This window comes from Macaca mulatta, chromosome 16 (assembly GCF_049350105.2).
Source record: "Macaca mulatta isolate MMU2019108-1 chromosome 16, T2T-MMU8v2.0, whole genome shotgun sequence".
Taxonomy (NCBI): domain Eukaryota; kingdom Metazoa; phylum Chordata; class Mammalia; order Primates; family Cercopithecidae; genus Macaca; species Macaca mulatta.
This window is the reverse complement of record NC_133421.1, coordinates 82,280,844-82,295,415: the sequence shown is the minus strand read 5'-3', so window position 1 is coordinate 82,295,415 and position 14,572 is coordinate 82,280,844. Positions and strand designations below refer to the sequence as shown.

The following is a 14,572-nucleotide window of genomic DNA, read 5'->3' as shown; positions in this document are numbered from 1 at the left end:
GGGGCAAGGCAGAGGTAACGAGGTTTGCCAGGGATGGAAGAATGGGGTTTCTGTGCTGCTTATCAGGACGGTGGCTCCCAGACAGGATGTGGAGGAGGCTCTCCATAGCCCGCCAGGCGATGACTGTAGTCAGCGCTGTGTCACGGTGAGGACTTTGGACGGGGAGCCCCACCTCTGACTTGCCAGTGACATTGGGCTTGCCACTCTGTGGCTACATTCGTGTGCCTGCCTGTGAATATGAGGTGCAGGCAATGGCAGTGGACTGACAGCCAGTCACCAAGTGCCCAGCAAGGGCCAAGAAAACAGAAACCTTGGCCTTCCTCATTGGAAAGAAACCTTGCACTTGAGGCTTTGCAAAAGGTCAAGGAAGCTGGTTGTATTCGCTCAACCATTTTGAGGGCTGCAAGGACATATGTACAAAGTTGCAGGGAAGGGGCCCCCCTGCGAGGGTCTGTCTGGGAAGGCGGGGCAGGGGCTTATGAAACATTGGCAAGAATTTGTCCTTAAGAATTTGTCCTCGGCCGGGCGCGGTGGCTCAAGCCTGTAATCCCAGCACTTTGGGAGGCCGAGGCGGGCGGATCACGAGGTCAGGAGATCGAGACTATCCTGGCTAACACGGTGAAACCCCGTCTCTACTAAAAAATACAAAAAACTAGCCGGGCATGGTGGCGGGCGCCTGTAGTCTCAGCTACTCGGGAGGCTGAGGCGGGAGAATGGCATGAACCCGGGAGGCGGAGCTTGCAGTGAGCCGAGATCACGCCACTGCACTCCAGCCTGGGAGACACAGCGAGACTCCGTCTCAAAAAAAAAAAAAAAAAAGAATTTGTCCTCAACAGAAATACCTTTGCATGCCCCCGACTTCTGGGGTAGGAGCTCAGGGTCAGCTTGCACATGAAACTGGTAGCAGAAGCCGCGCGAACAGGCCGTATTTCTGCCCAGGGCTGGTTAGAACATGCTTGTCAGTATCCTGTAACTGAAGCAGGGCTCAACAGTGTCTTCCAAAGCTAGCTTTCGAGTCCTAGGCCCAGGGTCCCAGAGGGAAGAAGTGAAGCCATTAACTCTGATCCTGTACCCAATACCAGAAGCGGCACCCATCACCCTCCCTGGCAGAGCAGCAGAAGAGGGGAGCCTAGGACCTTTCACGGAGAGGAAGAGAACTCCTGACCCTTTCATCCTCCCCCATAGACTAGCTAGGAAGACATGTTAGGGACTGAGAAAATGAGGAACAGCAAGGTGGCTAAGCAGGGCCACCCGCTCACTCCCTACGCCCCACCCTTCCCCACACACACACATTGTAAACACAAGGGACCAGAATAACACCTTTTTCCTAAACATCTCTAGCTAGATTTCCTTTTTCATCCTGTCTAATTTCTCCAAATCCTTCTCTCCTGTTGAACTAGGGCAGATCAAGACTATGTGGAGGATATGTAAGCTACAGTTGACTTCCTGCCCAGGGCCTCACCTCCTAGAAGCACTTCTCAGGGAAGTGTAAAACTGCCCCCAGCTGCCCAGGACAAAATCTTCAAAGGTGACCCCCAGGGCTCAATTATCCAATGGAGCTTTCCATACTTAAAAGTGCAGCAGGCCGGGTGAGGTGACTCACACCTGTAATCCTGCACTTTGGGAGGCCGAGTGGAGCAAATCACCTGAGGTCAGGAGTTGGAGAGCAGCCTGGCTGACATGGTGAAACCCCATCTCTACTAAAAATACAAAAATTAGCTGGGAGTGGTGGTGGGCGCCTGTAATCCCAGCTACTCGGGAGGCTGAGGCAGGAGAATCACTTGAACCCAGGAGGCGGAGGTTGCAGTGAGCTGAGATCATGCCACTGTACTCCAGCCTGGACGACACAGCCAGACTCCATCTCAAAAAAAAAAAAAAAAAAAAAAAAGGGAAAAGAAAAACAAAAACAAAAAAACAAAAAAACGGGTGCCGTGGCTCATACCTGTAATCCCGGCACTTTTCAAGGCTGAGGCAGGTGGATCATCTGAGGTCAGGAGTTTGAAACCAGCCTGGCCAACATTCTGACACCCTGTCTCTACTAAAAATACAAAAAAAATTTAGGGGGGTGTGGTGGTGCATGCCTATAATCCCAGCTACTCAGGAGACTGAAGCAGGAGAATCGCTTGAACCCCAGAGATGGAGGCTGCAATGAGCTGAGGTCGTGCCAGTGCACTCCAGCCTAGATGACAGAGCGAGACTCCATCTCAAAAAAAGCACACAACAGAGGAGTCAAGCCCAGGCTCATCAGAATGCCCCCTACTCCCTTCCAGCAGCTCTCCCCTGCTCTGTGTCCAGGTAAGCGTCCAGCCTCCAGGCCTCCAGGCATCTACTGGGGCTCAGGGGCATCTGGAGGTGATAGGAGGAAGGATGCCAGCCCAGGAGAAGCAAGAGTCCACATCTCCTGGGAGTTTCTGTACAACCCAAACAGACCAGCCAGTATACAGGAACACAGTATCTGAAATGCCTTCAGGTTGCACAGTGGTTCTCGCCAAAATCTTACAAGTGATGTAAAAATCTCACAGACGTGTCAACAAGATCAAATGAATGAGTGCCGGTGGGAATTCAAGCCCAGATGAGCCATAAGCAAAACAGCCAAGCCCAGGTCTCTTTGAAGCAGAGCTTTTCAGAGGAATGAGTTTTGGCTTCAGGGTGGAAAATCTTAGTCTCTCTTGGAAAGAGGACCCATGAGTTCTTGGAAAAGCCTTAAGTCCCTGTCTCTGTCATTTCACACTGCAACCTCAGTGATAACACTCACCCCCACCCCAGGACAGGCATTGATTAGGTGCTTGCTGCATACCAGCTCCCATGTGCTAAGGGCTTGAGAGGGACCATCCCAGGTAATCATATCAGCAATGCTGTGAAGTGAGGGTGGGTATTATTGTTCTTCAAATTCTACATTTGGAGAAATGGAAAGTAGCATAGCTAACAAAGCACAGACCCGGGATTTGGACAGAAGAAGTCAGACGGCAAAGCCCAAACTTCAACTACCACATGCATGGCCATGACAACGTAAGAAGAGATAGGGTCTGCAGTGCCCAGGGTCTGTGGTTTCATCTTGTCAGATCTTTCTGCAGCCACTGAGCTATCAGGGCAGGGGTCAGCAGACTACAGCCCATGGGCCAAATCTGGCCCCCCACTTGTTTGTATAGATAAAGTTTTATTGGAACACAGCCATACTCAATGGTTTATATATTGTCCGTAGCCGCTTTTGCACCTGCAATGGCAGAGTTGAGTGGTTGCAACAGAGACTCAGTGGACTGCAAAACCTAAAATATTTACTATCTGGCCCATGACAGAAAGAGTTTGCTGCCCGCTAGATCAAGGGATGAAGTTGGAGCATGTCTGAGCCCTTCTCTAAGGAGTCAAAGGAGAGCACAGACTTGGGTGACATGGACAGGGATTTGGGTAGGCTCGTGGGAAACGCTGAGTGACGCAGCTTTTGTGGACATGTCCTGGGCTGGTGTGGTTGGGTGTCTTCTTGTCTATCCACTCCACTTCATGAACAGTCCTGACTGCAGGTTGGAGACACAGTTTCAAGGGCTCTGACAGCCCCAAGAGACCGTAATATTTCCTTAATTAAGGAACTGATCATTTTTAAGATGCCATCACTTTTCAGATGCCCCCTGGGGATGCTGCATTTGTCCCTCTTCACAGTTTTCCACACCCAAGCCAGTCTAGGCCCCGTGGCTCCTACATCAGCTCAGGGCTCATTCCCCCCACCCCACCCGAGGGGGACCATCCCTGCCACGGGGTGCTCACTATTCTCCATCACTTCTGTTACGTATCCGCATCCCTGAATACCACCTGTTTGGCTACTCCTGTCCTCTGTTGCTCCGGATCTCCTCCAGAGCTCTCGAAATCAGATCTTGTATACAGTAAGCACCGTGGCTACAGGCTCCTGATGTATTCAGTAGTGGCCACAGGTGTCCTCGGCTCCCAGTCTGTGTTGGGAATTGGGATAGTAGGGACAGGGTTCCTGGGAGGGAGGTGGGCTGGACTGCTTTCCTCATCCTCACCTCCTCTGATGTCGGCTTAGGCCAGTGACTCTCAACGCTGTTACGCACGGGGGGCAGATTTTAAGCTGATGGGTAGATGCTGAGGGGCTCATTGTAATCTGGTCAAAAAGTGATGGGACGGGCATTAATTCTATGAACCACATGTGAGCTAAGTGGTGACAGGTGTGAGACTGTGTTAGGGCAGCTCTTAGTTCCTAAGAGTCTACTTGACTGGCAGACTCGAGGTGCGGGCTGCTTCTTCCTGAGGTATCTGGAACTACGAACCTTGATGAAACATGTGCAGGAGTTGGGGGGATAAAGGTAAAAACGGGGTGAAGGCCAAGCCCTGAAACAAAGTGGAGGTCGGATGCTAAAGTGGGGATTCGCCTTGGTGTTCTTTGCTGGAGGCTAGAACTCAGGCGACAGCCGGATCAGGCCCAACAGGATCTTCAGGGCCACGAGTGTGTCCCAGTCCTGGGAGCCTGGGCAGGCCATAGGCAGGGGGCCCAGCTTCCAGTCTACAACACTCCCTTGCAGCAATGGGTGGATTCCTGTTGGCAGCAAGATGGATGGACATGAGCCAGTTGACCTGAAAGTCAGTGATGGTGGAGTTTCCCTTCTCTGTCTAACCTACCCACAACTCCCTCGGGCCACACACCAGCATTGCTTGCCAAGGGCATTCTCATGCCCTTTAGATCTTTGTGGATCAGATGGCCCTTCATGGCAGGGCTGCTCCTTGGACCTGTCCGACCAGGGTAGAGTCTCATGTGCAAAAGGGCCTTCCTAAGGCACTCAGACTGACCCCATTTCCCTCCGATCATGCCTCTGCTTCCTGTGCAAGTTGATTTTTGGCTGATTTGCTGTAGTTTGCAGCATCCACAATGAGGGTTCTTCATGTCCATGGCTGTGCTGTCTCCATGGCTAAATACTAAGCCCCCTGAGGCCAGGCATGCGGTCACAGATTGCATTTGTACGCATCCCATTTTGCTTCTTCGTCCTTTCACACTCCAATGCCTGGTTTGTGCAGAAAGCAGGTTCTCAGAGACAGACATCTGTTGGTACAGCTCCTCACTGTCCTGCAGAGGCAGGAGGTGAGAAGATCACTGTGAGCACCACTGGGGCCCCAGAGAAATGCAGCGATGGTGCCAGACCTGCAGAGCCCATGGAGAACCTGAGCCCAGAGCCAGATCTGCGGCACCATCAGCGTCGGCAGCTGCACTTCCTTGTCTCATTTCTGAAGTTGCTTCTGGATAAAATGTGATATACCCATTTCCATGCTGTAATGGAACAGAAACCAAAATGTGTTGAGCACCTCTCTATGCTAGGATGTGGTAGGCATTATTGGGTCATTGGGTCACTCAGCAATCCTTTATGGTAGATATTGTTGTCCCCAAATTGAATATAAGAAACAGAGGTGTAGGCTGGGTGCCGTGGCTCACGCCCATAATCCCAGCACTTTGGGAGGCCAAGGCAGGAAGATCACTTGAGGTCAGGAGTTCGAGACCAGCCCGGCCGGCATGGTAAAACCCCATCTGTACTACAAATACAAAAACTAGCTGGAAATCACTTGAACCCGGGAGGTGGAGGTTGCAGTGAGCCAAGATCATGCCACTGCACTCCAGCCTGGAGTCTCCAGAGTGAGACTCCATCTCAAAAAAAAAAAAAAAAGAAAGAAAAAAGAAACAGAGGTGTAGAAAGTAAAATGAAAAGTGCAAAGTTATACAGCCATGTGGCAGAACTCAGGGCACCCCGAGAGCCAGCCAGTGTATTCTGTGCCGTAGCAAAGCACTGTAAGGACAGAACCTGCCCAGGATCCAGGACAGCATGATGGGTAGAGGGCTCACGTCACTCCCTCCTGTGGCCCCTGCTCTTTACCTACACACACGTCCTGACTTTTCTCCTTCCTCTCCTACTGCAGGTCACAGGTCTCCTGCTGGCTTCCTAGCACCCAAGGAGGTCTGGGCCTCGGCCAGGGACTCCCATTGTATGGGCATATGTTCCAGACAACAGCCTTCACGTGCTTTCTTGGTTTTTCAGGAATTTGGCCATTGGAATCGGGATCCAGAATTTCCCCGAGGGCCTGGCTGTCAGTCTTCCCTTGCGAGGGGCAGGCTTCTCCACCTGGAGAGCTTTCTGGTGAGTGAGGGCAAGGTCATGTCTGATATCAGGTCCTCAGCAATCTCCATGTGGGCTTCTTTCAACAAAACAGTGATGTGCTTTTGCACTGCCGTGCTCAGATATGACATAGAATGACATGCATCCGTGTGCTAGGGTTGCGCCAACAACCTGGGCACGTGGAGCATCTGCTTGCCTTCCCCTGCAGTGGTAAATGTCTCTGTTCTCTCCTTAGGTACGGGCAGCTGAGCGGCATGGTGGAGCCCCTTGCCGGGGTCTTTGGTGCCTTTGCCGTGGTGCTGGCTGAGCCCATCCTGCCCTATGCTCTGGCCTTTGCTGCCGGTGCCATGGTCTACGTGGTCATGGACGACATCATCCCCGAAGCCCAGATCAGGTTGGAGAACTTTCCCTTCCTGTCTGTCCCTGTCCCAGTCCCGGCTGGGACCCCACCCTTGGAATATGCTCTTTCTTCATTTGCCTTTCCTTTCCTTATTCCCTCCCCTTTCTGCCTTCTCAAGATCGTCCCCACTCCCTCCTCAACTGTGCTCTCTGAAACTAAAAGAAAAGAAGCAAAGGGCAGGTGGGTCAAGAAATGAGGTGACACCAGGCAGTGGCATATGCACCTGCCCCCTGTCCCTTGATTCAGTAGACTATGATTTTTATATATTCTCTCGCATCCTCTCTCTCGATTCTCTGGGGCTGGAATGAGGGGAGAGGTGAGCTCTAAAATGTCGTTCAAGGTGATACATGCATGTCTTCACTGGCTAGCTATAGACCAGGTGTCAGGAGGCGGGAGTAAGGGTTTGCTTTGTTTCTTTTTTTTTGTTGTCGTTTTGTTTTGTTTTGTTTTTCTTTCTTTTCTTTTTCTTTTTTTTTTTTCTTAGGCGGAGTCTTTCTCTGTCACCCAGGCTGGAGTGCAGTGGCGTGATCTCGGCTCACTGCAACCTCTGCCTGCCAGGTTCAAATGATTCTCCTGCCTCAGCCTCCCAAGTAGCTGGGACGACAGGCAACCACCACCACACCCAGCTAATTTTTGTATTTTTAGTAGAGACAGGGTTTCACCATGTTGGCCGGACTGGTCTCAAACTCCTGACCTCAGGTGATCTGCCTGCCTCGACCTCTCAAAGTGCTGGGATTACAGACTTGAGCCACTGCTCCCAGCCTATTTTGTTTTTTATAGAAGAATAATTTTGAGGCTAGTTTACAAGGCCAGATTAAATAATATGTTTAAGAAGTTATCACCCCTCTAACACTCACACATGGACCACAGAACCATCATAGGTGACCTTGGGCAAGTGACTCCTCTTTGACTCAGTTTCCCCACCAGTAAAATGAGGATAATTATGACACCTCATGAGGTTACTGTTTGGGGTTCCATGAGTTCATTAGTTTGCCTGGCACATAGTAAGCCCCAGTAAATGTTACCATTATTAATGGTAGTGTGATTTCTCTTGGAATTGGACATTGCAGAGGATGCCTTCAGCCTAGCTGTGGTCTCAGGGAGCATTAAGGTCTGACTTTTCTCCCTGTCCTTCTCTTCCAGTGGTAATGGGAAACTGGCATCCTGGGCCTCCATCCTGGGATTTGTAGTGATGATGTCACTGGACGTCGGCCTGGGCTAGGGCTGAGACGCTTCAGACCCCAGGAAAGGCCATACGAGGAAACAGCAGTGGTTGGCTTCTATGGTACCACAAGCCTCTTTCTTCACATTAAAACTTATTTTCCTGTCTTCTTCATCTCATTATCCTGATTGACTCTGATTATAATAGAACCATTTTTACTTTGCTTTGAGGGAGATTTTTGATTTAATGGGGAATTTTAAGGTGGCATGGAAATACAGATTCTTTGTTTTGGCCACTGAATGGACTCTCTCTTCAGTGGGATTATCAAGGAACTCCAGATCAGGGAAATCTCTGCTTTGGGAACTTCTATCTCCCTCCCAACTCCTCAAGGTCACCTATAGAAGCGAGCTACCTTCTATCTCCTAAGCATTTTGGTGGCCTAGTGACTCAGGGCACAGTGGCCAGCACACCTCTCATCCGCCCCTCCTGCTTCATCACTGCTGAGCCTTTACCCATCTAGAATGCTGGAACTGGAGCATCATAAAGATAGCAAGCTACCTTCCAAGGCTGAGCCAGCCCAGAGAGGAACACACCTTCCTCTACCTCCCCCCAAGGAGATACTACGTGGGAGGGAGACACAGACAAAGCGAAGGAAACTGGCTAGTCTGGCTTTTTTTTTTTTTTTTTTTTTTTTTTTTTGGCAAAGATTGACATTCTTGAAGGAAAGGGGATGAGGACAACTGTGAACTCACAGTGAGCCTTGTGGAAAGAAGACAGACAGAGTGTGGGTTTGATCGGAAGCCTCTGCCGTCAATGGATTCCAGGAGCAAGGCCATTTGTCGCGCTTTCCAAATTTCTTAGGCATTTATTTTGATAAGTTTATAGCCATCATTTTTCTAAGAGACTTGGAGACACCAGCAAACTGCTAGAACTCAAACTCTTCAATTACTCAAAGAAGGAGCCATTTCAGTTAACTCAAGTGAATGAAAGACTTTTGGAATCTGCAGTGGGTCCTTCCCTGTTGACCATTTGGTAACTTGTAATCTGACCAGAACCTCTTGAGCTGCAACAGGCCTTGCCAGAGGGCTCAGGATGGGAAAGGAAGAAGGGGATGGGAAAAGAAGAGGTAATTTTACATTTCCCCCCTAAAGTAAATTTTAGCCAACTCATCATTCTGAAATGTCCCTATAAAGAATGAGTCAAACTAGACCAAAAGCCAGCCTACTCCTTCTTACATAGCTTCTCCAACAGGGGTAACACTGACCTGTCCACTTCAAACACAGATAAGGCCTGCCGTCCTCATTGGTTAGAGGAACACGTGAGACTTTGAGTGGGCTCTGCTGAGAAGGCAGGCAGCCCAGGAGCCAGGTATGCAGGCATTGCATTGTCAGTGTCTGCTCTCAGAGTTTACACATTCAGTTGCTTCCAAGGCTGAATCTCCTGCTCTGTGAATGCTCTCAGACCCCAAAGGCCAACCTTGGGCTGGGTCTATGTATGTTCTTCCAAAGCACTGATGATCAAAATTGAAGACAAATTCAGAGGTTTGATTGGTTGAGATTAACTGGTGTGGTGGTTGGTGTATGTATGTTTTATTTTTATGTCTTTGTATGTAGTTCTACATAATGCAAATTGTGCTTACTGATGGACAAGACCTCATAACTGTGATTAATATCAATAAAGGGGATGTTGTGGATGACCCGTGTTGCATTCAGTACTTCTTAAAGCTGCTTCTTGGCAAGGATGATCATAAAAGAGCTAACTAAAGTTGGAACTAACACCTCCCTGACCCAACAGTAGGAGAGGCGAAGGAAAGAGCTCAGATGGGAAGAGGCTAGTCAGATTACTGGTTGCAACAACAGCATCCAACAGCAGCTTACTTAAACAGAAAAGGGAATGAATGGAAGGCTATCAGGGAACTCACAAGCTGTTTCGGAGAATCGGGCTTGAAAAGGGGTTGGATCCAAGAAAGCCACAGGTCTGGGGCCATGACCCAGTCATGCCTGGAGAACAGCTTGGTTTAGATGCCACGGCCCCCAGAGCTGGTCCCTAGATCCTGGACAACACCAGTGAAACTGCTGTACCTTGATGCCACCACCACTGCCGCCACAAGAACAAACTCCACTGAGCTGGATTCTTTGTGTCCTGGCTCCACATTCGAAGTTCTAGATCAGAACATCCAGCTGCCAGGGCTTAGATCCTGTGCCCGTGAACTAGTTGATCTTGCCCCTTCCCAAGACTCGCATAATAGTGGATTTTCCAAATTTGGGAATGAGTTCATATGGTGCAGAGCCAAAATAGAAAAAAAAAAAAAAAAGGGTTTATTAAGTTCATTAAAGCCTTACTCTTTTGCTGTTTGATATCAACATATACTCCAATTCTTCTAGCTTTACTTAAAGAAAAAACTGTTGCTTAAAATATATAGCTATTCCTCATACAATAAACTTCTTTCATCCCTTTCCAACAGGGTTACCCCAATGTCTTTCAACTCCTGTACTCAGGGTCTCTGAGTAATGGATACCCCTCCTCCGTGGGTTAACAAGTCCGTCGCATTATTCTGTATCTTTGAGCTGAAGTTACATAACCATAACCGTGCACCCCATATACAATAAAATGAATAAAGAGAGAGGAAAGAGAGGCAATGAGTTAAAATATTTCAGGCTACACACAACACAGGAAGTACAAGCAGAGGCTACAGCTCTCATTTTCTGCCCTAGAGAAGAGATCCTGGATGATGTTTAGGTTTCCCTCTTCCAGTTTCCATTCCAAGTCCATGCTCTGTCTTCAGCCAGTACCTCAGATGACTGGGGTGTGACCTACTAGCCATGACCCTATTCCTCCTTCCTAAGGGCATAGAGACCAAGGTGGCCCTGCCTATATGCATGATGGCAACAGTCTTCCTTTAACTCCCACCCTTGGAGGAGGAGGAGGACGCAGCTCCTGAGAGGACCGCTTGAGTTTCATTCATAGCCGCCACCCTGGCCTGTCCCCCATGGTACAGCAGCATTTTCCCAGGACTAGGCACTGCAACCAGCCTTGTCAACCCACTTTTTTTTACCTAATGGCATGTGAAATTCTAAGTGGCCAGCCCACGTGTCCAGACTATTGCTATATTACTCTTTTTCTGTTCAGCATCTATATTCACTCTAATTCCCCAAATTTCACCTTTTTAAAAAATGTCTGCTTTAATGGAACAATTACTCATACAAACACTTTATATCCCCTTTCCAAAGGGAGCCACCCCAGTGGCCAGCTGCCTCAATGGTGCAACCTTTCTTTCCTGGGTACTAAAATCGCTAATTGGTGGAAGAAAAAGTTGAAGAGTGAGAGCCATTAAGTAAGATGGAAGTTGCACCGTCCCTACTTCCCCTTCCTCCAGACCTGTTTAGTCTGGCTGTGGGAGAAATAGCACCATGTGATGTTCCCTACTTCAGAACAAACAGGCCTCTTAAAGGATGATAGTTCAGTCTCCTTAGGTATGATCGTCTCTCAGTCCTGAAATGAAATCTTCAATAAATCATGTCACAGCTGAATACAGATGACTGCTTCTGGGTGACAGGATCCATTGACGAGGGTATCACCCATTGCTTTCCCTCTTTCACCGTAAAGTGAATTCTGTGATCAGAAGCAATTTTATAGAGCATGCCATGATGATCTACAGGCAAGAGGTCAATTCCAAAGTCAGACATGAGCCCGTTTTAGTGAGAAGAAATCACTGCCCTTTCCGTAATGGAAGAGGTCCAAAGTCATCAGTCTGCAACGACGTGGCCCATGGTGTCCCTGGAGTCTGGTCAGTTGCGGGGTTCAGGGGTGGTCACTGATAAACCCTGTGCACACAGGGGCCAGGTCTGCCCTGATCATGGAAAGCCTAAGTGGTTGAATCCATCACAGTTCCTGTGTGTTGCCAGCACGGACTCTTCTGCTCATGAATCAGTTGAGGAAGCAATGATGTGCCTGGAAAAAGAAATCATCACACATAAGCAGATGGCCTGGTTCAACTAATTATTATTAGCTTTTGCCATATGGGTATTTTGGATGATGGTTTACTCAAAAAACAAACATTTTCAAATTTGGCCCATTCTGAGAAGTGAAGCCTTGTATGACTTCCCGCGCCTCTCCTCTGTCATTAAACCTCCAGTCATTCTTCTTTCAAGTTTGTGACCAGTTGAACAGAACCCCCCATCTACACTGCTCAGAAGTTGGTGTAGCTTCTTGCATCAAACTTTCTTTCCTTCCAAGCAAAGTGGACAGAGTTATGTGCTTCAAATTCTCCTCCCCAGGAGGTTCTCCCTCTCACCTGCTATCCTCACTGAACTATAACATTACAGTCACCTATTTAGAAGGTAGGGCCCCGGGCGCGGTGGCTCACGCCTGTAATCCCAGCACTTTGAGAGGCCGAGGCAGGCGGATCACGAGGTCAGGAGATAGAGACCATCCTGGCTAACACGGTGAAACCCCTCTCTATTAAAAATACAAAAAATTAGCTGGGCATGGTGGCATGCACCTGTAGTCCCAGCTGCGTGGGACTGAGGCAGGAGAATTGCTGGAACCCGGGAGGCGGAGGTTGCAGTGAGCTGAGATCATGCCACTGCACTCTAGCCTCGGTGACAGAGTGAGACTCCGTCTCAAAAAAAAAAAAAAAAAAAAAAAAAAAAAAAAAAAAAAAGAAGGTAGGTGACCATGTGGTGTGAAGCTATCTGTAAATGAGGCTCAGCGGTTTTTCCTCTCTTAGTCACTGGCTCTTGGGAAACCCCCCTTAAGGCCAGTGTTAGATTGATAAAGGGGTGAGGGGGAGGCACACAGGGAATGAACCACCTATGCATATAATGCACTTATGCCTTCAGTACCTGGTTATGGGCTATTCCCACATAAGCCATTTCCAGTTGGTAATGGGATTTTATGAGTGTGTCAGATGACTCAGTACATGATGGACAACTTGGGTTGCAAATGACATGTAATACATTAGGGATAATCACTTGGTGTCCAGTAGTCAGTCCAGTTCAGAAGTTACTCCCAGCTTCTCATGCCAACACAGTCAATCCCGAATCTCTGCAACGTATATCAACAACATCAGACCAGTGTAAAATGATATTCTTCCACCCATTTATTAAGCACCTTCAGTTAGGAAAATCTGAAATCACATTGGTTTCTAATCCTTATCCTCGCTGGTTTGAGCTTGCCATTTTCCTTCATTCTGAAGTGTTGAGATCTAACTGTCCATTCTGGAGACAGTCGAGGGTAATGCATAAGGAGAACTGGCTTGCTCTTGCAGTGAGACTGCAAAGGAGGCAAAGAAATGGTAGTGTCGTTAGGAAGGGCTTCAGAAGACTGGAGAAGAGGGTTTCCACTGACAAAGGAGGCTCTTTGAGGATTGGTGATTCAGAGAACTTCAGGTTTTCCAAATCCTCTCATTTGTCTCCATTTCGGTTCTCTGGGTCTTACCCCTTCCTGATCAATACTCCAAATTTCTTTAGCAAGGCCATGATTTTACCAGTGTAGAAATTTGGCCAGTCCTCTGGATCACATTTTACCTTTGGTTTTCTCTTTTTGTTGTTGTTTTTTTCTTTTTGAGACAGAGTCTCGTTTTGTCACCCAGGATGGAGTGCAAGTGGCACGATCTCAGCTCACTGCAACCTCCGCCTCCCAGGTTCAAGCAATTCTTGTGCCTCAGCCTCCCCAGTAGCTGGGACTACAGGCATGCGCCACTATACCTGGCTAACTTTTGTATTTTTAGTAGGGACGGACTTTTACCATGTTGGCCAGGCTGGTCTCAAAGTCCTAGACTCAAGTGATCTGCCTGCCTCTGCCTCCCAAAGTGCTAGAATTACAGGCATGAGCCACGATGCCTGGCCGTTATGTTTTCTCAGTTATATGGACTCAAGAGGGAAGAGGATATTTCAGAACTGTCATAGGAAGCCCTTGGCTTGGTTTAAGTCTCTTCCTTCAGCTGATAACTTCGGACTTGAGCTTGCCAGTGTCTTCTTTTTTTTTTTTTTTTTTTTTTTTTTTTTTGAGAAGGAGTCATGCTCTGTTGCCCAGGCTGGAGTACAGTGGCGTGATCTCGGCTCACTGCAAGCTCCCGGGTTCACACCATTCTCCTGCCTCAGCCTGTAATCCCAGCACTTTGGGAGGCCGACGTGGGCGGATCACAAGGTCAGGGGATCGAGACTATCCTGTCCAACATGGTGGAACCCCGTTTGTACCAAAAATACAAAAGTTAGCTGGCATGGTGACGTGCACCTGTAATCCCAGCTACTCGGGAGGCTGAGGCAGGAGAATCACTTGAACCCAGGAGGTGGAGGTTGCAGTGAGCTGAGATTGTGCCACTGCACTCCAGCCTGGCGACAGAGTGAGACTCTGTCACAAAATAAAGAGAAAAAAAAAAAAACAGGACTGCCTGTTGGGCTTCATGGACTGTTTGATGGCAGAAACAACTCATTGGCTCTAGGCTTTGCTTTGAATGGACCCTTCTTCCAGGTGACTGGTATGATGAGAAGTAGAGAAGTGGGGGCAGGTGTCAGCGTCTGGATCTTCTCTGGGGTCATAACAGAAGACATTTCCGTCGTGCTGTGCTGAAGACGGGACCGGAAGGCCTTTGCTCAGGTATTCACTCTACCAGACCGGGGGTTTTACACTCTCACCACTACCTTGAATCCCCGGTGAGGCAGATATTATTATCCTGTCTTTATCTGTGAGGACGGGAACGCAATGGCGGGGTGGGTTCTCGTTGGGCGTGGAGGCAGCAGGGACGCAGAAATCGACCTCCCCCGCGCGACTTGCCTGTAGCTTTCAGTTTCGTGGCCCAACGCCCTGCACGCCTCTCCTCTCGGATAATTGGTGGTTGAATCTGTGCAAGTTGGAAGCAAATGAGAGCCCAGCGGCTGTTCTTTCCCATTCCTTTTA

General features: G+C 48.8%; 1 protein-coding gene across 4 annotated transcripts in view; it reads left to right on the top strand.

Moving 5' to 3' along the window:
• The window catches only part of SLC39A11 (solute carrier family 39 member 11), a 564,973-nt gene extending 555,605 nt beyond the window's left edge, over window positions 1-9,368 (top strand). For all 4 annotated transcript variants that reach the window (XM_077972623.1, XM_077972622.1, XM_001085226.4 and 1 more), the window contains exons 8-10: window positions 6,033-6,131; window positions 6,346-6,504; window positions 7,654-9,368. In XM_077972623.1, coding sequence (XP_077828749.1) covers window positions 6,033-6,131; window positions 6,346-6,504; window positions 7,654-7,732 — 337 coding nt within the window. In that variant the 3' untranslated portion in view covers window positions 7,733-9,368. The remainder of the gene's footprint in view (window positions 1-6,032; window positions 6,132-6,345; window positions 6,505-7,653) is intronic.
• The last annotated feature ends 5,204 nt before the right edge of the window (window positions 9,369-14,572 follow it).